The sequence below is a fragment of the Gracilinanus agilis genome, chromosome 2 (genome assembly GCF_016433145.1).
Source record: "Gracilinanus agilis isolate LMUSP501 chromosome 2, AgileGrace, whole genome shotgun sequence".
Lineage (NCBI taxonomy): Eukaryota > Metazoa > Chordata > Mammalia > Didelphimorphia > Didelphidae > Gracilinanus > Gracilinanus agilis.
This window is the reverse complement of record NC_058131.1, coordinates 576,696,328-576,723,907: the sequence shown is the minus strand read 5'-3', so window position 1 is coordinate 576,723,907 and position 27,580 is coordinate 576,696,328. Positions and strand designations below refer to the sequence as shown.

Sequence of the window (27,580 nt, the reverse complement as noted above, 5' to 3'; positions counted from 1 at the left end):
TAGGATAGTAAGACTTCACTTACTTAAAACCAGATGATATTTTGATGTCTTTTCAAGTTCTTGTATCCTCCAATGTTAGTCCATCACTCACCATGTAAAACCAAAGATAAATGAACATGTCAAGACTGATATCTATAAATGTTCAGGAAATCACTACATAGAAGTATATTCATACTTTTCATTTAAACCTTAATGTTTAGTTTATTTAATTAGTCATTGATGTCATCCAAAGGGTGGGTTAGTGCTTTAAAATAATTGAACCTAGAAGATGATATTAGAAAGTCAGAAATTTTCTGTTCTGTCTAGCTTGTACAGAAAGTTCAGTATGAGTCATGTATTTTTATGGAGCTCATTAAAATTTATTACATACCCCAAAATATTGTAGTACAAAATAGGCTGATTAAATTTAAATTGTTTATTCTTTCATCTCTGATACTATTTTTAGATGTCTCTTTCTTAGGTAGTAGGAAAGTGACAGTAATAATAATGATTTTGGTGCTTCTCTTTTATGTGGCACTTTATGGTTCTCCAAGTTCTTTTTCCCTTGTTATCTCACTGATCCTCCCAACAACCCTTCAAGGTAAATGCTAGTTACTACTTCTGTTTGACAACTGAGGCTGGAAAGGTGTCTTCTAAGTGTTAAAGGCAAGATTTGAATTTAGATTTTTCACCTCCAACTTTATCCTCAGAACTACTTAGTTGCCTCTTCATACTGAGAAGTGGGAATCTGAGATCTTGTATTTATTATTTGTATGGCTTAATACTTCAGTAATAGTAATGAGGAAGATGGTAAAGATGATTCACATTAATATGGTACTTTATAATTCAGAAACCACATTTTTGTACATTATTTCATTAATCTCCTCAGGTCTGAGTTTTCTCATCTGTAAAATATAAAATGTCACCTCCCCATCTCTTGGTAGAACTGAACCAAATTGTTTCTCATGTTTCCAGACAACATGGTTTGGATTCTGAGCATATGTGTTCAAATTCTGACTCTGCTACTTCTTCCTATGTGACCTTAGACAAGTCATATAACCTCTTTGGGCCTTGGTTTCCTCATCTGAAAAACTAAGAAATTGGACCTTTTAGTTTCCTTCCAACTCTGAATCTTTAATCCTGTGATCTTTTACATTTGCATTTGAATAAGATACGGTAAATATTTTTTAAGTTTCATTTATGTGCCTGACTCTGTGCTGGGTGCTGGGGAAGAGAGTCAATTCTCTCAAAAAGCTTATAATCTAAGAGGGGAAAACAATACACAAAAGGAAGCTGAAAGGATTTTTGGTGAGGAGCTTAGCCCTCCACAGCAGCATATGATGATGTTCCTGGAGTCAAAATGAAACAAAACATCTGGGAGCAATTGAAAAGAAGGCATGGACTTTGATCCTTCTTTAAAGGAAAGCTGTGAGAGGAGTTTTTTGTTATTCCAGATCTCCAAACAGCATCAAAAGCAACTTAGGGTACCGAGGCAGTGTGAGACCAAAGATAAAGCAATTTCCATGCCACTGAGTTTTCTGCTTCTGAATTTATCATAGCAGGTATGCAGAGAGGAAGAATGATGATGATGATGGTGGTGGTGGTGGTGGAGGTAGAGTCAAACTGCACTGCAGCTGGTGGCAAATGAATTTACTTTGCCTTTTACTATCTCTTTGACCTTGGATGAATCTTGATTTCTTAGCTTCAGTTTCCTTGTGCATAAAATTAGTGATCTTCTCTAAGGTTCCTCTCAGCTCTAAATCTGGGATCCTACAAGATCTAAAATCTATGTTCTTGGCAATCTTAACACATAAACTTAATGAGGGCAGTTAAATAAGCCCTTGATCCAGGGACAGAAGCAGCAACATAACCACAATCCCTCAGGTGGACTTTAGCCAAGATACATTTAGCCACAAAATGTTCTATTATTTCATAGTACACAAGGGGAAACCTGATTTTATTCATTTTCTCTAATGACTCATTTATTTATGCTCAAGGCATAATATTAACTGCACTTAATGGGTGCTACATTTGTGGTTGTTGACAAAGTACACCAGCATTGACCTTGATCCTCTAGTTCCTCTTTCCATAACTATGTTGGAGATAAATCCTAATTGTTACTTTCTTTCCTTGTACTTTGTATTTTTATTGTGTTTTATGTTTGGGAGCTTATTTCAAAATAAAACGATTAAAAGAAGGAAATGGATGTTGGGAATGGTTAGAACCATTTGAGAATTTATTTTGAGAAAGAGAAGGAGGACCTATCTAGTCCTACCCACATCTAAAGAACAATCCTCATTATAACATGCTTCATTAGTGGTCATCTGGCCCTGGCTTATCCAATGAGAAATAGTTAACTATATCTAAAAGCAATCATTTGCTATTGACTGAGTAATTGGTAGAACATAGCTCAGCACCTGATACATAGTAGATACTTAATAAATCCTTATTGAAGATGATGGGGCAGAATCAAGATGGTAGAATAGAGAAGTACTCAGGTGAGCTCTCCCAATTTACTCCTCCAAACAGCATTGAAATAATGCCTCAAATTGAATTTTGAAATGGCAGAGCCAACAAATGGTCAGAAAGAGAGATCTGTGGAACATAGGAGAAGATTAGCCTGGATCCCACGTAGATGAAACACCATTGGTGGGATTAAGTGATGGTGACAGAAGCTGCAGCAGTTTTGGGAGTGCCAAAGTCAGAAATGATAAGGGGATCTTCCAAGTGGTTAGAAAGATATTACAGGTTACCTGTATGCTTTCATGCAGGACCATACTGTGGCACTTCCATTGCCTGTACTCACTTCTGGAGTATAGTTCAAGTGAGGAAAGAATCACTTTTAGGCAACAGGGAGTTGAATCTCTGAGCAGTAGTACCACTTCTGGCCCCAAGGGATCAGGACTCATAAGGAATAATATTTCTTTTCCTAAGGGATAAAGAGGCCTGTGGAACAGTATTAATTGCAAACCCAAGGGATCAGTGCTCCTTTCTAGATTAGGATCAGAGAACAGATCAAGAGAACAGTGACCACAACTCTCTCCATATCATGCCACCTTAAAAACACTGAAAACTTCCCCTCAGAACCATCGCTGAAAACAGCAATGCAAAAAGCTTGAGACAGAGCCCCTTCTTTTTTTTAGAAAAGACAATAAAGTCAAAACAGCTACAAGCAAAGCCTCAAAAGAAAAAAAAGTGTTAATTGGACATAAGTTCAACCAAAATTTCTGAAAAAGCTAAAAATGTATTTTCAAAATAAAAAAAGAATGTTTGAGGAAAAAATAGATAAAGAAATGAAGGCAAAGGAAGAATATTATGAAAAGACAACTTACTGTCTAGTAAAAGAGATCCAAAATAATACTAAAGAAAAGAGCATCTTAAAAAAACAGAATTGGCCAAATGAAAAAAGACATACAAAAATTCACTCCTGAAAATAATTTCTTAAAAAAGCAAAATTAGCCAAAAGGAAAAAAAAGAGATTCAAAAGCTTGCTGAAGAAAATAATTCCAGAAAAATTAGAATTGGAACCCAGAAGTTAATGATTGAATGAAACATCAAGAAACCATAAAACAAATGCAAAAGAATGAAATATAGAATAAGAAAAGAACTGACCTAGAAAACAAGTCAAGGAGGCATCATTTAAGAATTATTTGATTACCTGATAGCATGAAAGAGTCAAGTCATCATATTTCAAAAAATTTTCAGGAAAATGGCAAAATAGAAATTGAATGAATCTACCAATCACTTCCTAAAAGATGATCCCAAAGTGAAACCTCCCAGGAAAATTATAGCGAAATTCCAGAGCTCCCATGTCAAAGAGAAAATATTTTTAAGTGACCAGAAAGCAATCATTCAAATACTACATAGCCACAGTCAGGATCACAAAAGACTTAGCAGGTACCATATTAAAGCAGTAGAGAACTTAGAATATAATATACCAAAAGGCCAAAGAGCTGAGATTATAATCAAGAATATTCTACCCAGAAAAACTAAGGATAATCCTGCAAGGAAAAAAATGGATATTAATTAGAGAAAATTCAAGAATTTTTGTTGAAAAGACCAGAGCTGAGTAGAAAAATTGATACTTAAACATAAATCTCAAGAGAAAGATAAAAAAGTAAACATGAAAAAGAAATTATAAGGGATTCATATAGCGTTCAATTCTGTACTCTTTTTTTATGGGAAGATGATGCATGTATTTTCTAATAATTTTATCATTATTAGGGTAGTTAGTAGAATTCTAAAACAGATGGTGTGGGAAAGAGTTGTGCTGAGGTAATATTTTTTAAAAAATGGAAAGATGAGAAATATGGATTCTCTGGGAAAAACTGGAAGAAGAAGAGTGAAGGAAATTATCTTACATTAAACTGGCATTTAAAGAAAAGCTTAAAACACTTTGGATGAATGGAGAGGGAAATGGAGGGGCCAGGGCTGAGACTACTTGAACCGTATCTATATTGTTTCAAAAAGTGAAAATATATATAAATATGTATATATATATACATATATTCAATTTGTAATAGAAAAATATCTCTCAGAAATATAAAATGGAAAATATCTCTCAGAAATATAAAATGGGTTATAATCCATTAATTCCCTGTAATTTAAATTTTACCTTAGACTTTTGGTCTTTTCTTTCATGGGGGTAAAATCTTTTCATTTGTGATTTTGTAATTTCCTTCTTATTATAAAGAAGAGAAGTTTGAGAGGGAAGGAAGTTTCATTTGTTTGGTTTTTAATTTTCTTTACTCCTCCCAACAAAAACTTAACTACTTTTAACCTTTGTGCCAAAAATCTAGGGAAATTTGAGAGATTGTGATGCCATCGCCCATATCCTATGCTTTTTTTGACTGGTAGATAGTCTTCAGTAAATACTCTCTTCTTGTTGCCTTTAGTTTTCATTCATATAAATAGAGTATAGACAAATGAAATGGAGCAAGAATATGGAACATTTCCTTCCATTTTGCTAGGGTTGAGTAATCCTGTTCATGTTAAGTTAGACAAGAAATACTATTAGAATTCTATCTCCTTATAGTGAGCTCTGCCTCTTCAAATAGTGTTCTGCTACGTATTTCACCCATTAAGTTAATGTATCACTCCTCATGGCTGACCTTTAAGGGGAAAAGTATTAATCAAAGTCATTCTGTTCAATAACCAAATGACAAGGTTTTGGGATTTACTGTGGTAATTGGATTCTAGTATCTGGGAACAAGTCATGGTTGATCTTTGCAAGAAGCTCTGCATTTTTCAAAGCAGATTGCAGTGTTAGTCATAGAAATAACAGGTATTTTTGGCAAACAGCAATAATTCTGCTTCTAGGGGACTTCACTCACACATTTCAATAGACTTACTGTCAGTATAATGAGAGACAAATGTAAGGAAGAAAAAAATGATGGTGCATTTTAAATTCTTGATTATTAAAGCTATAGGAAGAGAGTAGATAATTCAGAATGGCAGCTCATCCTGGAGCTTTCTCCCTACAGTTCCTACATCTAGGAAATAAGTCAGAATGAGGCAAACCTTCAAGATCTGGGTATAGGCTTTGATGGATTAACTCACCCTATCTCTCATTATAGATCAACAGTGAGATTGCTAGAAAGACAAAAGTACTCTTAATTGTGTAGTACGTGATAATATAATGGCACTGGGGACAATAAACTGTCCCTGGCAGAGAATACAAGAAAAAATGATCAGCATTCAAAGAGAGAAAAATGTTGTGAGAGTAATAATGGCAGAGGTAGTAACTTTAGCCCAGAAACTAGAAAAAGAGGAAACTTTTGCCCTGCTGGGCTGGTGTGGTTCCCCGAAGGATATTTCTGTGGTGCTGCATAGTAGATTGGGGACAGAGAAATAAAAGGCAAGTTTTAGATTTTCTCTTGAGCCACAGGTATCTGAGGAAAGCTGGCCTCCCAGCATATCATATCCTTTTAGGACTTCCTGACTTGTGTTTTCTGTTGTCCAATCTAGTATTTTTGACTTCCACAACAGTCATTTTACTTATTATTATTAAATATATTTGCTGACTGTCCTTGAGTGTAAATTGTCTTTTGTGTAATAGGAATATTTGTTAGTAGGCTGCTCAGGTTGGTCAAAAGTAATTTTAACTTCCCAAAATAGTCTCAATGATTGTGTTAATCTTCTCAAATTCTCTTGCTTTCCCATCACCTTTTTTGAATAATCTTTTCAGGAAGACAAACAATTGCAGCATTGAATCTATAGCTTTTAGGGCAATCATTCAATAAATTTATAAAGGAGGGTAATAGTTTCCTGGCTTGGGTCTTCATTTTCATTTTCAACCATACATGCTATCTGATAGTTCTAGGCACACAATGACATTTTGGGGAGTAATTTACTAACAAATGATACTGTGTAGAAAATAAAGTAAGACACTTTAGGGTCTCAGCAAATTCTTTTTCCACTGTACTTGCTATTGCTCTGCCATCAAAAGTTTGAGTGCCTTACCTGGTTCATTCATGAGCATCAAGGAATCTGTCGCATACTGTAGTATCCTGTCAATCTCATTCTTTTCAATGATTAAATTGAATATATATTTATGTTTATATATATGAATATATAATCAATCAAAAATTTAAAAAAATTAAAAAGGTACCTCTACTTTAGAGCAGCCAGGAAAAGTTATTCTTGTCTTGTATTCCAAAAAGAGGATACTGCCCCTAGACTATAAATACCTGATATGTAATAGATAAAAGTCAGGAGAGGTGAGCTCCTAGCTATATCCTTCCTACTCTACCCAAAGGTGGAAATCCTCTCACTACTGAGTCAGCTAGATCCTGGATCAGAAATCTCAAATCTAATACCCACAAGGGTCACCATGGGTAACATTGCCTTGGTACAGTTTATTTTAAGTGAGCCTAATGGCCTTCCAATGTAACATAGCCTTCTTATGTGACTAAGTTTTCTATGTTTCATGATTCTATACATAAAGTTTCTCATGTGGTCAATAAATGAAGGTTGTTGATACACATTAAAAGGGTATGGGAGGGCAGCTGGGTAGCTCAGTGGATTGAGAGTCAGGCCTAGAGACGAGAGGTCCTAGGTTCAAATCCAGCCTCAGACACTTCCCGGCTGTGTGATCCTGGGCAAGTCGCTTGACCCCCATTGCCCACCCTTACCACTCTTCCACCTAGGAATCAATACAGAGAAGTTAAGGGTTAAAAAAAAAAGTGTATGGGAGTACAAGGTAAAATTTTTTTAACTGAAAGAATGGTAATAAAGTGGTGCTTAGAAGTTCATTGGAGTTGATTTTTATCAATCCATCAATTAATCCAATTTAATAAACATTTGCTGATTACTGCCCTACTGTGTGCAAGGGATTAAACTGGGTGCTGAGGATAAAACCATATTGCCCATCTTTATGGAATTTATATTCTACTTAGAAACTTAAGAAATAGAAACGTATACGTATAATTCAAGGTAGAATAAAATGAGCAAAGAAGATAGTCCAAATAAAGTGTAGGAAATTTCAGGAGTGAGAAAGTACTCTGAATGTGGTGGGGAGTGTAGTGATGGTGGTGGTGGTAGTGGTGGGCAAGAGGGATTATAGATAGGGTAGAGTGGATAGGGGAAGTTTTTAGAAAGAAAGAAGATAGCACATAAGCTGAATTTTGAAAACACTGTAAAGCTTTGGCCATAATATATAATCTATCAAAATGCAAAGACAGGAGGCAATACATTGAGTTTGAATTGAGTTGTCATCGAATAGCTTGTCAAAATATAATATATATGAAAGGTTTATTGTGAAATGTCTGAGCATGTAGCTTGGAAGTAGAATCTGAGTGATCTTAACTCACAGATTAAGGTATGTGTGTTTTATCAAGTAGACCAGTGATTCCCAAAGTGGGCGCCGCCACCCCCTGGTGGGTGCTGCAGTGATCCAGGGAGGCAGTGATGGCCACAGGTGCATTTATCTTTCCTATTAATTGCTATTAAAATAAAAAAAATAATTTCCAGGGGCGCTAACTAATATTTTTTTCTGGAAAGGGGGTGGTAGGCCAAAAAAGTTTGGGAACCACTGAAGTGGTCAATGGGGAACATTAAAGATTTTTGAGGGAATTTGGGGTGAGAAGAATTTGCATGATTGAATGTGTAGAAGTGTTTGAATAGATATTATGTATATGCTAGGAATCTGAAGAGGATACAAAGATATTGTGCAGGTGAAGGGGTAGGGGATAGGATAATGTTCCAAGGGCAATATTTTGGTTTCATTGTTTAAATAATGGATTTAACTAAAACATATCTGAAAGATTAATAGTAATCTAAACAGGTATTGTAAGATTTGAGGGAAGAGGTAAATTATTTCCAGCTTGAAGTGCTTAAACAGTGCCATTTAGAAAAGTTTGATCTGAATTTAGGGGTTATGAAATATAGATGGGATTCACACAAGTAAAAAGGAGGAGCCAGATGTTTAAGGTAATAGAATCACTTCAGCAAAAGAACAAAAACAGGAAAACAAAGGGCATGGTTGGACAGAAAGAGGAAATATTTCATGTCTATCAAATTTTAGTGATTATACACTCTCCATTTTAGAGAGGTATAAGTATTACCTAAGAATACATAGCTAGTGACTTTAGACTTCATCAAATTCTCTTTCTCTGTAGCAAGCTAGGTAGGACAGTAGAGGAAGTAGGGCATTAATTTAGAACACTAGAATATTAAGGCATTTAAGATTATCTGGAACCACTTATTGGAAAGCTTTGAATGCCAGGTTAATGTGACCATCAATGTGACTTGTTTTCCCAGGGTTATCAAAATGCTCTTTGTTTTAAAAGCCAACCTTAGACAAAATTGTAAAGGAATATCAAGCTTCCTACTGATTTCAAGGGCTCTCAGTTTTCCTAACTCTCAACCCTACTTTAGACCTACTAGACTCCTATCAAAACTTGGCTATCATATATTTTTTCTATAAGAATTTGTTCTTAGCTCTGAATTTGGAAGGTTTAGTAAACAAAGTATAAGCTGGTGAAAAAGTTTAGTTTTTATTCCCAAATGTTTTTTCATTTAAGCATAAAAAAATACATTTAATAACTCAAAGAAATGTCTTCAGTGGTAGAATATGTCAGTGAAGGAGCCTCTCGATGGTAGGTAAGATATTTTTGAAGAGGCGGCATAGGTGAGGGGATGAAGGCTGGGAGACTCTTCTGCCAAGTCTTCAAATGACACATTGACAGCATTTTGTCTACTTAGTGCTGTGGAGTGGAGAGATTACTTAGATGACTAGGAGAGAAGAGAGATCTTTCTGTTTCTAGTCCTGGCACTAACTGACTGCTATAACCTTAGGTAACTTACATGATTTCTATAGGCTTCAGGTTTCATATTTGTAATACAAAAAGGTTAAATTTAATTTTTTATTTTTATAGCCCTTCTTAACATTAAAATTCCAAGTTTCTAAAATATTGATTGAATTCATGTCTCTCTTAGCATGTGAAAATGCTGACAGATTTGCTGATTACAGTATAAATCACAAATTACCAAACATTGCTTCTGCTTTATTTATTAACTTTTTCCTATTTTTTCCTATTTTTTCTATTAGCATTAGACTAATTCTTTTGAATAGGCCTTATTAATTCCCTTAAGGCGAGGTCCTTTTTCAGATCTTTCCTTCATAAGACCTTTAGTGTTTGGTGATTAGCAGGTTTGGGGGTATTGGAAGGTTACAAAGGACAACTGGAAAACTAGGCACTGGACACCTATTCACTTTTTCCCTTTGAGGAAAAGTGAAAATTGTCTCAAGTTTTTAAACAGATATCGAGAATGGGAAATTTCCACCACCACTCCTTTTTTAAAAACTTTAAAAACTTCAAAAAAACTTTTGAACTTAACAAAGCTAATAAAATGGTTATATAGTAGAAGAGCCAACAGGATTGTGCATGAAACTGTAAATCTCTGTTATTTATTGCTTGCTTTTCTTTTAAAATATAATTTCTTTTAAATATATTTAATAAATTTAACATAATTTTCCAAATTCTTTTGCTTAACTGTGATTCTTCCTGATCTTCCTTCTCTTTATGAATTAAAAAAAAATCTATTTTAATGACCCCCTTTTCTTTTTTTTTCTCAAGAGGGAAGCTACTATATCTCTGGGCCCCTTTTCCTTTTTAGCCTTCTTTCTCTCCCCACTCTCTGTTATTTAAAAAAATACCATGCAGTAAATATACATAGTCAAGGGAAATATTCCCACATTGACTATATCTCGAGTTGTATTTTTTTCTACATTTTTATTCCATCACTTCTTTGTCAGGAGATGGATAACATGATCTTATCAATAAATCCTCTGGAATCATGGTTGTTCATGGCATTAATCAGAAGTCATTTTCCTTTACCATGTTGTTACTGGATAAATTGTTCTCTTGGTTCTACTTGCTCTTTGTTCTAACTCTACAAATTTTCTCAGGTTTTTCTGAAACTGACCCTTTTGTCATTTCTTACGGTATAGTAATATTCTATTACATTAAGTTATCATAATTTGTTTAGACATTTATCATAGTTTCTTGTGACAAATAATGAATAAAGAATACCTTTTTTAAAATTATTTGCTAGAAGCTTGTCCTTGTAGAGAGACCCTAACTAGAGTGTGAGGGAATTAAGCAAGAATGCCAAATAATAAAAGATAGTGTTTAAAATATATAAGGTTGGCAGAGTGTTCCTTCATTCAGTAGCCAAAAGCAGGGAATTCTGGCTGCTAATCTACTGCTCTGGAATTTTTATTGACTCACTTGTCCAATTGGTAATTTCACATCTATGTTACTTATAGGTTAATAATTTACAGTGTTTTCTTTTTTATTACATTTTTATTGACTGTTATTTCTAGTCGAAATTATCTTTGACAATTCCAAACAATGATGATTTTTACTCTAATTTTCTGGGCCTACATCATTGACTCTTCAGATCTTACTAGAAAACATAGATTCAACTAACAATATAAGGAGAGGTTTAAGTAAGCTTTTCTTATTGAATGTTCATTCCAATAACTGTCAAGGGAAAAGATGTTTGTTTTTATTTTTTTATTTTGGCTTTCTATGCCCTGTGTTTAGCACAGTTCCTTGACCTTAATAGGTGTTTAATGAAAAGCTTGGATTGTGGTAAAGGTCATTACCATGTAATTATGTCAGAGAATTGGGGGGAAAAGGGGATTGTCTAACACTTGGGGAACAGAAGAACAAGTTACAGTATATGGTTGTAATTGAATTCTATTGCACCATTAAAAAAAAAAGACAAACAAGTACAGAAAAACCTGGAAAGACTTATATAAACTGATGCAAAGTGAAATTTTTAGAACTAAGAGAACAGTGTATACAGTAACAGAAATATTATATGATGATCAACTGGGAAAAACTAAACCATATAAGTAAAGCAAGATTTCAAGGGATTGATGCTGAAATTACTGTCTACAGACAAAGAAGGAACTGCTGGAGTCTGATTGCAGATCAAAGCATTCCATCTTCCACTTTATTTCCTTCATGAACTTTTTATTATTTGTGTGATGTGTATCTTCTTTACCACATGAACAATATGGAAATATGTATTTCATGAAAGGACTGATATCACCCATATCAAACTATTTATCACTACATGGAGGAATTGGGGAAGGGAGGAGAGAGAAAATTGGAATCCTAAAAAGTCAGAAAACAATTGAGAAAAATTCTTTCTACATGTAACTAAAAATAAATAAAAATTTAGAACTATGTAATTATGTCTTACAATATTTAGGCATATATACATATATGCCTGTTTTTATTATTAAACAAGATATAAAATTACAATATTAATATTAACATGAATAATGCTAAATTAAGCAGCACAGGGGGCAGCTGGGTAGCCCAGTGGAGTGAGAGTCAGGCCTAGAGACGGGAGGTCCTAGGTTCAAATCTGGCCTCAGACATTTCTCAGCTGTGTGACCCTGGGCAAGTCACTTGGCCCCCATTGCCTAGCCCTTACCACTCTTCTGCCTTGGAGCCAATACGCAGTATAGACTCCAAGTCGGAAGGTAAGGGAATTTAAAAAAATTTTTTTAAATAAATTAAGCAGCACAAGCCATTAGTTTGTTCTAAGGTATTGATGGTCTATTCTACATACTAAGTATAAAAGGAGTTAAAGAATTAATTTTAATGATTATCTCCATAACCTTCTCTGAAGAGGCAGAATTCCAAATGGGCATAGAAAAATGAGGGGTATATAGGTCATTAGAAAATAGGTTTAGAAACAAGGATATTACTATAGTGCTTTGAAAGCTTATTGTCGTTGAAGAAGAATCATATCTTCATGGATGCAGTTTTACTTGGAATGACTTTGAATTTATCATATAGGGATTGTTCTTTTAAAAAAAAAAAAGACCATGGGATTTGAGTAGATTGCAAGATCCATAGGAGCCAGTAGCTAGATGCAACACCACAAAAATGCTAATGCAATTGTTGGCTGCATTAAGAGAGGAATAAGGGGGTGGGAAGAGAGATTATGATCCAATTGTATGCTACTATTGTCACTGTTCAGTTCTGGACACCACAGTTTCAGAGACGAATAAACTGGAGAATGCTGAGATGAGGAAAATCAGAATAATGATGAGAATTGAATCTGTATCACAGGATGATATGTTAAGGAATTGAGTATTTTTAGCCTGGGAAAAAAGAAGATTCAAGAGGGAGATGATATTATATTGAGAAGAGATTAAGTTTGATTTCACATCAAGGTGATGGCAGTAGCAGAGGAGAGAACAGGGCAAGTTGAATGATTTGCCCTTATAGGATCTCAAATTCATTTAATTAATTAATTAATTCAAGTGTGATTTCTTTGTCTTATAAGACCTTAGCTAAATGTGCTTTCTTTTAAAATAATGAGTGCATGTAATTGTGAATATGAAATATTAGTAAATAAATAAAATGATGAGTGCATTCCTCAAAGTGGAACTGCAATCTTCAAAGAAATTTAGGTTACAGGTTTGACTTATGAAGGAGAAGAACTATCCAGCCTAGAAAAGAGAAAACTAGGAATATGGAGATGGAAGTAGATAAGAGTGTGACTGTGGATGGGACCCTTAGAGCTGCTTTTTAAGTATTTGGTGGACCTTTATGTGGAGGAAAGGTGGAAAGAAAGGTAATAAGCATTCATGTAGCCCTTGCTATGTACCAGGAACTCTGTTAAGCCCAATAAATCATTTGATCCTCACAGTAATCCTGGGGGCTATTATTATTTTCATTTTGCAGCTGAAGAAACTGAGAAAGATAGAAGCAAAGTGACTTGCCTAGGTTACATGGCTAATAATTTTCTGAGACCATATTTGAACTCAGATATTTCAAAATATTAAATAAGGGAATTTATTATTAAATACTTGATATAACAGGAAACAACTAGAATTTATTCATTAAAGAATGACATAGTTGGAGAAAAAAATTTAAGGAGCTTTTCTTTACACAAAGGAAAATCAGTCACTCAAAAGCGTCCATTCATTATATCTAGTTATTTCCTTTGGGACAAGGCAAAAAAATTATGATCTATCTTCCATATGATAACTTCAAAATCCATGAAGATAGCTGTCTCACTGTCCTTCTGTAACTTTTCTTTTCAAGACTGACATTCCCAGTTCATCAACCCAATCCTCATTTGACTGCCATCCTTCCTGCTCACAATACTCTTGAAAAAATTCACTATTCAGTTTCTTCCTAAAATGTAGTGCCCCCATTTTGCAGATGATTCTGCATTAGGCAAGGCTGAGAATAGCCAGCAGACTATTTCAGTGATCCAGGTATGGCAAGATGAGGCTTGCATCAGAACAGCAACGTTGTCAGAGGAGGGAAGGGAGTAGAATTGAAAGTGCTGAGGTGAGAATGCCAGCCCTTGGGAACAGATTGGATATGGGAGGTGAGAGAGAGTAAGGAGTCAAGTATGACAACCAGTTTGTGAGCCAGAAGAACTGGGAAAATGTCATTGTTTCAGGAAATGATGATTCTTTCTGTCTTAGGTGTCCCTTTCAAAGGAGAGCTTGATCTAACCTCCTTCCAATCCTTATATAGTCAAAGTCCATCACTAGAATTTTAATAACTCTGCAGTGGGGTCCAGAATTCCTGCTCAGGACAGTCTGTGCTGAAGCAGCCTGATCTGTGTGAGCCCAGAGTGAGGCCCAGAGTCCCAGCCAGGACCTGTGGCTTAGGTGTTCCTATTTTTTTAAAGTTTTTTTCCTTTCTTTTTATTTCTTTTTAATTAAAATTTTTATTTATTTTATTTTTATTTTAAAATATTTTTCCATGTTTATATGATTCATTTTCTTTCCTTTCTCTCTTCTTTCCCCCCTCCCAGAGCTGACAAACAATTCCACTGGGTTGTACAAATGTTATCACTTGACACCTATTTCCATGTGTCTATGGGGGAAAAAATGACATGAGTAACTTAAGTCAACACTCTGTCTTGGTCTAAACTGATTTGCCATAGTGGCTAGGCTATATTAAATTAATTCACTATTGAGCTGATACGTACTGAGAAGATTTCTTCTGTTTTGAACAATGTATTTTGACAGTTTTCAAGTAAATTGTTTCCATAGTTTTTTCAGAATAAATTCATGTAAGAACAGGCTATCATGACTTCAAGTTAGACAGCCTCAATTACTGTTTTAAATATTCCTATTTTGCACAATGAGATTGTGGGGTTTTTTAGGGTTACATTTGCCCAAGTGACAGTCACATATGACTACTCATTAACAAATAAGTTATCAAACATACTAGCAAACTTGAATCTTAGTATTTTGACTTAGTCATTTGGAGGACTGATTAACCAAATAGTGGATTATTTTGCTCTCAATGACATCTCACAATTTCATTGCCTATTAATGTCTTTATCAAAGTATAAAATAATAGGAATGAAGTGAATTCCATAAGTCTTTTCCTCTACTTCCCAGGAGCTCTTTTCAATTTGAAGTAAATGGAAACTTTTCAATAAAATGCGATTTTGATTTATCCCTGGATTTATGTTATCCACACTAGTCCTATTCCTCCTTTAAATATTAGTTATAATGTACTTTTCTCCTGGTACATGAAATTTACCTGTTGATCATTGGGGGTATATGACTATAAGCTGTCCATGTTCTCTGGTCCTCATTGTGGCCAGCATCATGTATTTACTGGTCTTCAAAATAAGATGAGTAGGTAGTGTAGCTGGAGTTGGTAGGACCTGGGTTTAAATTTGCCCTCAGACACTTCCTAGCTGTGTGACTCTGGACAAGTCACTTAACCCAAATTGCCTACCCCTTACCACTCTTCTGCCTTAGAATCAGTACTTGTTATTTATTCTAAGACAGAAGGTTAGGTCAGAAGATAGGCCTGGAACCAGGAAAACTCACCTTCCTGAGTTCAAATCTAATCTCAGACACTTCCTAGCTATATGACCCTGGGCAAGTCACCTCGCCCTGTTTGCCTCTGTTTCTCCATCTGTAAAATGTGCTAGAGAAGGAAATGACAAACCACTCCAGTATCTTTGTCAACAAAACCCCAAACTGAACCCTGAATTAAATTGAGCAAATATAAAGTAAGTTATCTAAACCAGAGCCAAATCTATTTCTTGATCTCTTTAGCGAGAAGAAAATCCAAACATCAACTATGGTTCATGCACCGAACATAAGTCGTTTTTGTCCCTAGAGATGAATAAAGTTAGGTAGCCTATTTCAGGACAAAGTCTCTGATACCACTTCATTAATAACAATACCAGCATACATTTCATTTCTCAATTGTCCAAGAAAGTGATTTCAGAGGTGGAATGTGAACTTGGGATTTTGGAGCTCCAAGGAAAGAAACCAACATCTACTAAGTATATACTATATGCCAGGCCCTGTGCTAAATATTATCTCATTTGACTTTCACAAAACCCTGAGAGGTAAGTTTATTAATATCTCTATTTTACAGTTGAAATTGAGGCAGAGGTTAAGTGACCTGACAAAGTCACACCAGTAATAGTGTCCAAGTCCAGGTCTGAGCTGAAATGTTCCTGTCCAGGCTCTGGGCTTTGTGTTTTATGGTGCTATCTAGCTACCTCCTGCACACATTCACTATATCATGCTGCCTCTTTGGGGCCAACAAACATCCAGAAAATCCTAATGTGCGTTTTCTTGTTTTTCAGCAGTTCTGAGGGGGAGCCTTCAAATCACCTCGAAACATGGTGGCGTTGTCGTTAAAGATTTGTGTCCGCCACTGCAATGTAGTGAAGACGATGCAGTTTGAACCGTCAACTGCAGTGTATGATGCCTGCCGAGTCATTAGGGAGCGAGTACCCGAGGCACAAACTGGACAAGGTAAGTCATGAGTTATTTTTTTAGTGTTCGTGGTACATTACTGTTCATTCAATTTCTTTTTTCTTTTTTCATTTAATTAATTAATTAATTGATTGGGAATATTTTTCCGCAGTTACGTGATTCGTGTTCTTTTCCTCCCATCTTCCCTCCCTGCTCCCGGCGCCCAGGAGCAATTCTACTAGGTTTTACATGCATCATTGTTCAAAACCTATTTCCATATTATTAATATTTGCTATAGAGTGGTCATTTAAAGCAGCGGTCGGCAACCTTTTTGGCCGTGAGAGCCATAAACGCCACATTTTTAAAAATGTAATTTTGTGAGAGCTGTACAGTGCTCACAGTGCACTCCTGTAACAGCACCTGAAAAAAAATGGACTTTATGGCTCCTGCAGAAAGAGCCATATCTGGCCCTCAAAAGAGCCAGATACGGCTCGAGAGCCATATGTTGCTGACCCCTGATTTAAAGTCAACATCCCTAATCATATTCCCATCAAACCATGTGATCGATCATGTGTTTTCCTTCTGTGTTTCTACTCTCACAGTTCTTTCTCTGGATGTAGATAGCATTCTTTCTCATAATTAAGTTAATTCGATTTCTAGATAGTTTATAAAGTCCTTTTTTTTTTTTTAAAGAACATCTTTGTGACACAGATATTGTAAGTATTCCCATTTGGAAGAGGAAATTGAGGTTCAGATCATTTGTCTGTGGTCACATTGCAAGTGGCTATTAGAATTGAGATGGAAACCCAAGTTTCCTCTCTCCAAGTTCTTCTTTCACAGATCTGCTGGACAGCTCCCCCAGAATGTACTTCTAAGCCTATCCCACTGAGGTGTCCCAAACTAACATCATTCTCTTTTTTTCAAAAAAAAGCTTTCTCTCGGTTTCTCTGTTTTTATGGATGTCCACCATTCTCTGTCTCCCAGGTGTGAAATCTTTGGGTCTTTGTCAACTCTTTTTCCCTTGTCCTCCATTTGGTTGCCAGTCCTTGTCAATTCATCGTCAAAAATATCTCTCGAAATATTCCTCTTAGAATGTTAGTGCCATCTTCTCTTATGTGAACTATTGAAATAAACTAGGAAATGGTATTCTCACCCTTATCCACCTCTATATTCTCTATTCTATTCATCATAATAATAGCGAGCAATTATATATTGTCCACTATGTGCCAGGTACTGTGCTGAATATTTTACCAATATTATCTCATTTGATCCTCATAACAGGTCTGGGAAAGGAGGTGCTATTATTATCCCCATTTTATAGATGAGGAAACTGAGGCAGGAAGTGGCTAAGTAATCTGCCCAAGGTTATACTTGGAGTACATTTGAACTCAAGTCTAATGCTATTATTCACTGAGCTTCTTAGTTGCCAATGATCCCAAAGCTGTCAAAGCATTTTTCCTAATATGTGTCTGGCCATATCACTCTCTTTTAAGTTAGGCCCTCCATTTAATCTTTATCCTGCCTTTCCCACCAATTTATTCCATTTCCTTATTTTTATTTTAAATCCTTACTTTCTGTCTTAGAATCAATATTGAGTATTGGTTGCAAGGGAGAAGAGTGGTAAGGACTAGGAAATTAGGGCTAAGTGACTTGACCAGAGTCATACAATAAGGAAGTATCTGTGGCCAGATTTGAACCCAGTACCTCCCTTCTTCTGGCCTGGCACTTTATCCACTTAGCTACCTAGCTGCCCTTCCTTTTCTTTTAAGCTATAGTTATGAAAATACATTGGTAACTTTAAAAAGCAACAGATATATGTTACTGTTCATTATATTATGACCTACAATGCAAGAATGGCGTTAGGAAATGAAAAATTTTAAGTACATAGTCATGATGTTGGTGATACACAGCTGTAATCCATGATGCTAGAGAAACTGAGGTTGATGAATCACTTGAATTTGGGAATTCACAGCTGCAGGTCAAAAGCCAGTCAGTTGTCCACACTAAGTTCAGCCTAAGGGGGGCCAAAATGACCAAGAACAAAAAAGTAGATTAATAAGTTAAAGCTTCTGTGATAATAATTCTTGGGATTGGCTTTGTGGGTCAGATTGGGAAATGCATTCTCTATACCACCACCACTCTCCAAAAACAGAAAAGAAAAACCCTAAGATTCTATACACAGTCCAATTGTAATTGTAACCATTAATTTATTTTTCTTGGTGTTTAAAACCATGGAATAATAGTTAACAGTTGTTGCATGACAGCCTTTCACAATCTGCTCGATTTTCTTACTATAAACACAACACACATGAACTTAGCAGACTTCATATTACGAATCTAAAACTATGAAAATCACCACTTCAAATTTCTTCCTAAAGAGATGCCAGTTGTCAAAAGACAGAACTGTACGATGTTATTTTTCTTGGCTTGAAAGCCAAGAAATTTATATTATTACAGATTGTATTTAAGGCCATACTTGTTTGAACTATTGCCATGTTAATATTTTCAAATTCACTTCTTGGAAGTTTTGCGTGTAATTTATTTTGACATGGTTATCAGATTAGTACATTTATTGTTTACATTAGTTAATTGGTCACCATTATAAATATTTACAGTAGATATTTATCTACTCTAAATTATAGGCATGAATCCCCAGATAATTTTTACTTCTTCTCTGTCCCTCATCCTTCCCCACATACAATTGGTTGCCAGAACCTTATGATTTCAGTATTTAAATACTGCAAGAGATATATGACCTCACTGATACACTCCCAATGGTGAAGATAATAAATTATTCACAACTTCACATCCAGTCTCGTTCTTGTCTATATCCTTTCATCAGTACTACAGAGAATGTACTTAATGATCTTGAATTCTTTCTTTCTTTCCTTCTTTCTTCATTTCTTCCTTCCTCCCTTCCTTCCTTTCTTCTTTCATTTCTTTCTCTTCCTTCCTTCCTTCCTTCCTTCCTTCCTTCCTTCCTTCCTTCCTTCCTTCCTTCCTTCCTTCCTTCCTTCCTTCCTTCCTTCCCCCCCCCTTTCTCTCCCTCCTCTCCCTCTCTCTCCTTCTGTCTTAGAACCAATAGTATATATCATTTCCAAGGCAAAAGAGAATTAAGGACCAGGCAATGAGTGTTAATTGACTTTCCCACAGTCACAAAACTAGGTAGTGTCTGAGGTTATATTTGAACCCAGGACCTCCAGTCTCTACTCCTGGCCCTCAATACACTGACCATCTAGCTCTACCCCACTTTTGCTCCTTCTTAATGTGTATACCCTTAAAGCAATTGAAGTTGTTAATCTGCAACTCACATCTTCTGACCCTCCCCTTTTATTTCCTCCCACCTTCTTTTCTTTTCATACATTTCCTAGATGATCTTTTATGCAGATTATTGCAAACTACACAGTAGAGATTCTCAGTTTCATATGTGATTGTTTTCTTCTGTTCAACATTGTACATGTAAATGCTATTTTGTTACCTGTTTGTTACATTTAAGATAGCTCCTTATTGCACATATGTCATTGTTAGGCAGTGTTTTAGACTTCTTAAACCCAACTTTTATCTCTCCATTGCCTTTTTGGTTACCTGAAATTTTTTATTATTCTGAGCTTGTTGCATTTCATGATTTGTAGCCATATATCATCAGTGGACGAATATTAGTGTTTTCAGATGAATTTTTGTATAAAGGTAACAGCTTGTGATCATTAAAATTGCCATGTAATTTCCCAGTTGCAGTCTATTCTACTTTTACAATTCAGTTCTTCGAGGCTCATTTCTTATTTGCAGTATTTCACCAAGATAGCTGGTGAATTAACTGAATGGACTTCCTATTCAGTTGTATCTCATAATCTGAGTAGTCAATCATCATTTGGTTTAACCTGTGATGATTGTTAGGTGGGACTCTTTTGAATCATCAAAAATTTTACTCCCAAGTTCAGAGTTCATTTAGTTCTAAAGGATTTGATGGAAGCAGAAAGTACAATATTAGCAAATGAGCACCTTGAATCCTTTGTTGTCTATAAGTAATTCTTACTGTTGGACCTTATGCAAGATATAATTCTTGACCAAGATAAATACCTTTGCTGAGCTTATCAGTTCATCTTATGATTTTGATTGTCAAAATATCATTGGGTAAAGTTGTGTCTGTGGTTTTACCTATTAAGAAATCTTGTATGATATAATAATATAGATAAACTAAACAGGATCTTAGTTTTGGCCCCTTTTAGTCAATTGTTTGACTGTAAAATGCTGTTGCCTTTTTTTTTTCCTTCTCAGAATCTAGCCGCTTCTTTTTTCCTAATTCCAGCAAGTATTCGTATGTAGGTCATTTTTTTTTAGAAAGTAGGCAATATGAATTGGTTTTAATTTCTTCTGGGTTGTCTTTTGGGGTGGAGGGAACTAATACTATAATGAATTTTTTCCCCCAATCATCTATTATCTTCTTTGAGATATCATAAAAAGTCATTCCTCTTTGTTTTCACATTTGTTTCACCTACGGCATGACTCTCTTCTCCTTGTTCTTGGTCTAGTCTAGCCACTCTTTCTTTTTCATTGTATTTATCATTATTAATATTTCATATGGCATCAGAGACTATGGTACTTGGACTTGAGGTCCAAGTGTAGTAGTTCTACTTATCAGAGACTAAGAAAACACATCCCTATAGAAATTCTGCTTGACTTTACCTTTTTTTGTTTATTGTTCCACTTTCATCTTTTAATGCTCATGGAATGGTTAGGCTAATTTATACCTTACCATCAAACTTTATCAAAAATTATTTAACAATCAAATATTTACTATTTTGTAAAACAAGATCTTCTTTGAACTTATGTTCTTCCACCATCTTCCTTTGAAACATCTTGTCAACCGTTTATTGCCCTTTTATTCATATGACTTTCTACTTATCAGGGAAATAAAATTTTTTGTTTACCATGGTGATGTCTGGGCACTTTTTCTTTCTCTTTGTTTTTGATTATCTTCTATCAGCTAAATTTCTGTAAGGAATGGCAATGGTCCATGTCGATGTCTTTCCTACATTTTGTTTTTCATTGTCAAAAGGTCTAGTTGGTATGTTTGTGATAGCATTCTTGTATTTATCCTTTGGAATGACTAACATGATAAAATATAACTGTGTAAAGGATGCATTTTACACAATGATTTTCATGTTGTTAAAGTCATTTCTTGTCATTATATACCTAACTTTTGGGGGGTAATGTTTGATCCTTAGCATGCTTATTGCCCTCTCTTCTGGAAAAATCTATTTATTATATAGAAGTATGAGATTGATTATTGTAAAGGCCATTAGCCTCTTCTTTTTTTTTTAAACCTTGGACTATATTTTCCACCATCCTCTTACACTTATCTTTGCAGTGAACACAAGTGTTTGGATAGATAAAAATATTATATACAAATACATACACAAACATGCACACAAACACATATAGGAATTGACAGACAAACAAGACATTGGGTTTGGAGAGGAAGTTAGAAAATTTAATGAAAACTATAATTCCTTCATCTTCTCTAGCAAATTTTAGTACACAAACTGGAGAGATGAGAAAGTACATAAATCTACATTGACAATTTCTGATGTCTTCATCATTGCCTTTTAGGGGAGGTACTCATATCCTCTCTGATTTTTTTCTAATGCTTTGATTTCTTGTCCCTTTTAAGATATCTTAAAAACTTATCTAGTGCTTTCAAAATCATTTTACCTCCAGAGTAGATCTCTTCTACTTCTTCCTAATCTGTTTCAGCTGCCTCATTTTCTTATCCTGAGGGTTATAAGACAAGATAGTCAAATATCTAATGGAATGTTTTATGTTACGTTAGGCCATATGATAAAATTGACTATACCAACTTTCTAATTTCATTCTTCAAGAAGAACTTCAGTCATCTTTCCATTTAGATTAGGGATTGTGAAGCTTTTTTGTATCCTGAATACCTTTGGAAGTTTGGTGAAACCTATGGACCTTTTCTCAGAATAATATTTTAAATGCATAAAATGAAATACTTAAATTTATGAAGAAAACTAATTATACAGAAACATAGTTATCAAAATATTTTAAAATGAAAATTCACTGACCACAAGGTAAGAACTCCAACAAATTTTAGATGGAACTTATATTTTCTCATTTTGTTTTATAGTGAGAATATTGATATTAATATGGTTCATTTCTTCCTTTATCAATTAATTGATCTTTGTTCAAGGAGAATATTCATTGTACTAACATAAAATGAATGTTTATAGCTAACTTAAAAATTATTTTATTTTTAGCACCTTGTGCCCCCTTTCTACCCCTCTTCCTCTATCAATTCAAAAGCATAAGGAACCACCAAGGCATTAGTACCATTTAGTGTTTTTCTTTGTTTCTGGGGTTCCCATTACCAAATATTTCATCTTCTACTAACCAGTTGTTGGTGAAAACCTTCTCTGTTCCCAGGTAAGATGGTCTCTAGACTTCAGACACAGCGAGCTATAATTCAGGCTCTTTCAGCATTGTTCAGGCCACCACTGCTTTGCTTCCAACATCCATATTCACCTTCATGTCACAGTAGTGCCTCAGAGTAGGACTTTGCTTCTATTATATCTTTTATTTCTGTCTTCTCTGATCACTTGATCACCAGCCTAGTTATGCCTCTTTTCCCTCTTATTTGCATTATTATTTTAGGTTCCTAACCATTCTCCTTGTATGCAGTATTCCCTCTTTCCCATCTATCCTTCCTACACTTGCCAAATTAATCTTCTTGATGCATAGTTCCAGCTATCACACAAACCTTCTCTGGTTTTCTGTTACCTCTAAGACAGCATACAAACTCTTTCGCTTGACAAAAGAATGGTGGATCGTCTGTGTGCTCTGGGTCAGATTTTCATTTTCAACTTTGTCTTAGTCTTCTTTCCTTAACAGCTATGCTTTTTAACCAAAGTATTCCGATTTCCTTTTTTTCCTCCTGATTCTGTACATTGATCCGGGTCATCTCCCTTGCCTAGCTTTCCTTGTCTTCCATATTTTTTGAATTTCTCCTCTTCCTTCTGGACCTGCCTTGGTGCTACATTAACCATCAAACTGTCCATTGCATGCGTGCGCGCGCACACACACACACACACACACACACACACACACATACACCAACCTACACAACTCATATTAAAACCATTTCAAGCCTTATTAAAATATCTGATCAAAATCTCTTTTGTCCTTATTACATTCATCCTTGATATGACTTGTTTTTATATGTAATGTATCTCTTGCCCTGCATCCCATTGCTAAAGTTAGACTGCAGATTTCAAGATGATAGAGTCTTTGGCATTCTTCATCTTTGTGTCCCACTTTGATACATCCATGATCTCATTGATGTGAGCATTACCTCCAGGAGTGCACAGTTGGGAAGAAAGCCTTCCTTTAGAGCTTCTAAATCAACATATTTATTTATGCTTACTTTCTATATAATTTCTATATATTTAATATTTGTACCTATTTCTGCAAATAGCACATAAGCTCTCCTTCAGGAGATGGAACTCTTCCTATTTCTCCTTATATACCCAGGACCTCACACAGAACCTCGCAATTGGAATGTGTAAATAATTGTTCATTAGTTCATGAATTGATTCTCCATTATTTCTTTCTTGTTCCATATATGATCCATTTCCTTTTTTGTTCATTCATATCTGTAAAATCTTTTACTTTATCCTCTTGAGTCATGAGTCTGTTTAAATCCACTATATGTCTCTCTTTACCCAACATTTTGATTGTTCTAAGATTGTGACTTTCCATGGTCTAAAATAATAATAAATAACTTAGAATAAATGGTTTCATAGTATGTCATTAATACATTTTTAAATATTTGAATTGAAAATACTAAAGTCCCAAGAGGAAGTTACTCATAAAGTCTAACATTTTATTTAAGATTTCCTTGAGCATATAATTTTTTAAGTAAAACAGTAATGTTAATCATATTAACAGTATTATTATTTTTGAGCAGCTGACATTTATAAAGCACTTTAATATTTGTAAAGCACCTTACAAATATCGGCTCATTTAATCTTTACAACAACCCTTTGATATAGGTGAGATGCAGATAAGGAAATTGAGGCAAACTGATGCTCCGGATCACACACCAAGCCAAGTGATTAAGGCCATATCTGAGTTCAGTTCTTCCTGATTTCAAGTCTAAAATTCCATCCGCTGTGCCACCTTGCTGCCAAATAACTCCTTAAACCAAATAGCAATCTCTTCTAGCATGAAACCAGACTATAAATCAGAGTGAAAGTTGTTCTGAAGAATTATTGCTGGCTTCAACTTTATATACAGCGTAAACCCAAATTATTTGTGTAAAAACCTCCCATTGCTTTTAACTTCAAGAAATTTGTTACTATTTCTTAGGCTGTCATTAAGGACAAAGACGATTTTTATCAGCTTAGCCCTTCTTAGGGTTTCATGATATTTAAATGTTATTTAAAAATAGGTAATGACATGTCAATTTTTCATTACTAATTGAAACTAGTAAGCCCATGGATCGTCATATAAATTAGCAGCCCTATTTGTTTTTTCTTTTCTCACTCCTCTTGTACTTTCATTATGTTTTATATGCCTCACAGCTCAGAAATAAAAAAAAACTCATGTTGACAGTGAATTAGTTTTCAAGGTGTGGAAAATGTGTCTTACAATCTTTAAGACTATAAATCAAATAACTAAAGTTTGAAGATTTTGAATCCAAAAACTAGATCTACATGAAGAGGAATTTCTGTAGAAACACTTTATTTTAAAAAATTATATCAAATAGCTAGCGAATTATAATAAATACATGTAGAAATAAAGATTTTTAACACTAATCCCCTTTCCCAATACATACACACACACACACACACACACACACACACACACACTCCACACATCTTCCCTTCTGGGATTCTAATCCTCCTTTGTCACCATCTCTTCTCTGAATACTTCTTCCTTCTTATATCTCCTGTCTGATTCTTTTTTACCCTTTTATTTTTTTGGAGTCTAATTATTGTCTAGATTTGGTGTGAATAGTAAACATTTAATGAATGGCATTTGCCAATTTTAAAGGTATTAAAGACTCAACCTCACTAGGTCTCCTAGGCTCATTTCTAAAAGGTTACCTAAAGCTTCTTTGGAACCGTAATTAATTCCTTCTCTAGTTTATGAGTGAACTTAGGCTCCTTTGGAAAAGGTTTAGCTTAAGGAGTAAATTGAGAAATGGATTTTGTAGGTGCCTTTAAGTCATCAGTCTTTCTGATACTAAGCATGTAGGAAAGTTCTAGGAAGGTGAGACGATGGGAAGATGATTGAAGGTCTGACCTTAACATCTGCCTAAGTTCTCTTTGAGTCATGTACATGTGTACTTGCTGAATCTTCCATCTGAAACAGCTGTAATTCTTTACCATTTTCTCTGGCCCCCAACTTTTCTCTGTTCTATGGTTATAACCCATCTTACCCTTATAGAGTTAAACATTCCATTCAATTCATTAGGTGACTTGGTATTGCTTATTTTGTGTACAGTATTATATTGTATTCCAATGGAGATATAAAGTTTAGGTCAGACCTTCCTATGGTTGAGATTGGAGTCCACTTGATGATAGGGTTATGCTTACCTGTAATATATTATATCGCAGAAGTGCATTAAAGAGATTCAAAAAGTTTAATATCCACAGGAGAAGGTCCTTAGTGACCAGGGGGGATCTACAAAGGTTCCATGAATTTGGTGGGAGGGGGTCATCTGAATTGGGTTCTAAAGGAATGGGGGAAAGGATAAAAGAAGACTCAGTCTTTTATATTGAGTATAAGCCAAAGAAGATGTGTTTTGGGGGAGGGGGTAGTCTGAGAGAACAGTCTATGTTATGAGTAGAGATACGTTCATTTTGTTCAGATCATCTGCAAGGGTGGGATTTAGGGAAAGATGGTGACAAGGGTCTTCTTGTTTGCCGAGCAAAGGATTTTAAACTTTGTAAGCATCACTGAAGATACTCAGAAGCATCCTATGACCAAATTTATGCAAAAGAAAGATTAGTCTTGAAGTAGTTTGCAGGACTGATTGGAGAGGCAAAGAGTTGGGGCAAAAAGACCTTTGAAGAATTCCTACAGTTGTTTGGATCAGTGGTCATAAGGAGACATCCTGACAGGGGAAAGGGCCAACATTGGCTGTGGAGCTTGGATTGTTTTGTCTTTGAGTATTCCCCAAAAAAGTTAAATATAACTTTTCAGCCTAGTGACTTAATGAAACATAATCTTATTTGGATTTATTACTTCAACAGCTCAGCTCCTATGCCTACTGATCTGCTTTAGTATTGAATACAGCTTGTGTTGTCATCAAAAGACCCTGCCCACAGCTGCCAAAAGTAAATATTTCTCTCCTGTTAAGAAGGATGCCAGTACATTTGCCAAGTAAACAGACTTAATGCACAGAAGCCAGTGCATACATTATTCGCTCTTCTAAGGTCTCCAAGTTTCTGTGTTTTTGATTTTCTTATTTTTAATTCTCAGCTTCTGACTATGGCTTATTCCTATCCGATGAGGATCCCAGGAAAGGTATTTGGTTGGAAGCAGGCAGAACGCTGGACTACTACATGCTGCGGAATGGGGTATGTTTCTTTCCATTCTTGTTTTCCTTGTGGCCCTTTATCCTTGGGCTTTCTAATGAGAGCAAATATTCCTGTCTTTGGAGGGGAAGAAAAAATATATCATTTGTTTTGATCCCAGGGCAATAAACTTATTCTCAAACACTCCTAATTTTCTTTGAAGGGGGAGGCTTGAGGGTGTTAGGAAATGTCAACAGTACAAATTCTCAAAACTCCACAGGGGCATAGGAGTAGCCTTGGGTGTGTGTGTTTTAAATAGTTTCTACACCCCAGTGGTATGGTCCTGTTTCCTGCCTAGTTCTGTAGCCAGAAGTTTTGATGAGGCATCTCCTGGTGAATATTATGGGGATATTCTTGCAATTATTAATGAAACAGAGAATGCAGAATGAGGGTTGGAAAAATGCATTTGAACGTTAAATTAAATTTCTCTGATCATTTTGGAAAGAGTGGGACTGGAATATCTTTTGCATCTGAATCTGTAACCTTCTATAAAGCAACAAAGAAATTTTAATAACAACAAGTCATTTTAATGCAAAAAGAAATGTTTGGAAAGTGGGGAGAGGCTGTGAAAAGGGGTTAAACATTCCTTTCAGTTTAATCAACCCTAAGATAATAGTTCTGTGAAGCATGAAGGCCAGCAACCGGAGTGGACCAATTAGATTGGTTAATATTCAGTGAAAACTCCACTGTAAGCATAGCACAAATGTTGTCCAGGAAAGATCTTTTGTCCACCATGGCATTTTGGGGAGTCATAACAAAGATAAAGTTGCTTATT

At 35.2% G+C, this 27,580-nt stretch overlaps 1 protein-coding gene across 1 annotated transcript in view; it reads left to right on the top strand.

The window, feature by feature from the left end:
* Positions 1–16,114: 16,114 nt before the first annotated feature.
* Positions 16,115–27,580, top strand: part of TLN2 (talin 2) — a 252,871-nt gene continuing 241,405 nt past the window's right edge. Inside the window, exons 1-2 of the mRNA XM_044660127.1 lie at positions 16,115–16,267; positions 26,711–26,808. Of these exons, the coding sequence (XP_044516062.1) occupies positions 16,132–16,267; positions 26,711–26,808 (234 nt within the window). The 5' untranslated portion in view covers positions 16,115–16,131. The remainder of the gene's footprint in view (positions 16,268–26,710; positions 26,809–27,580) is intronic.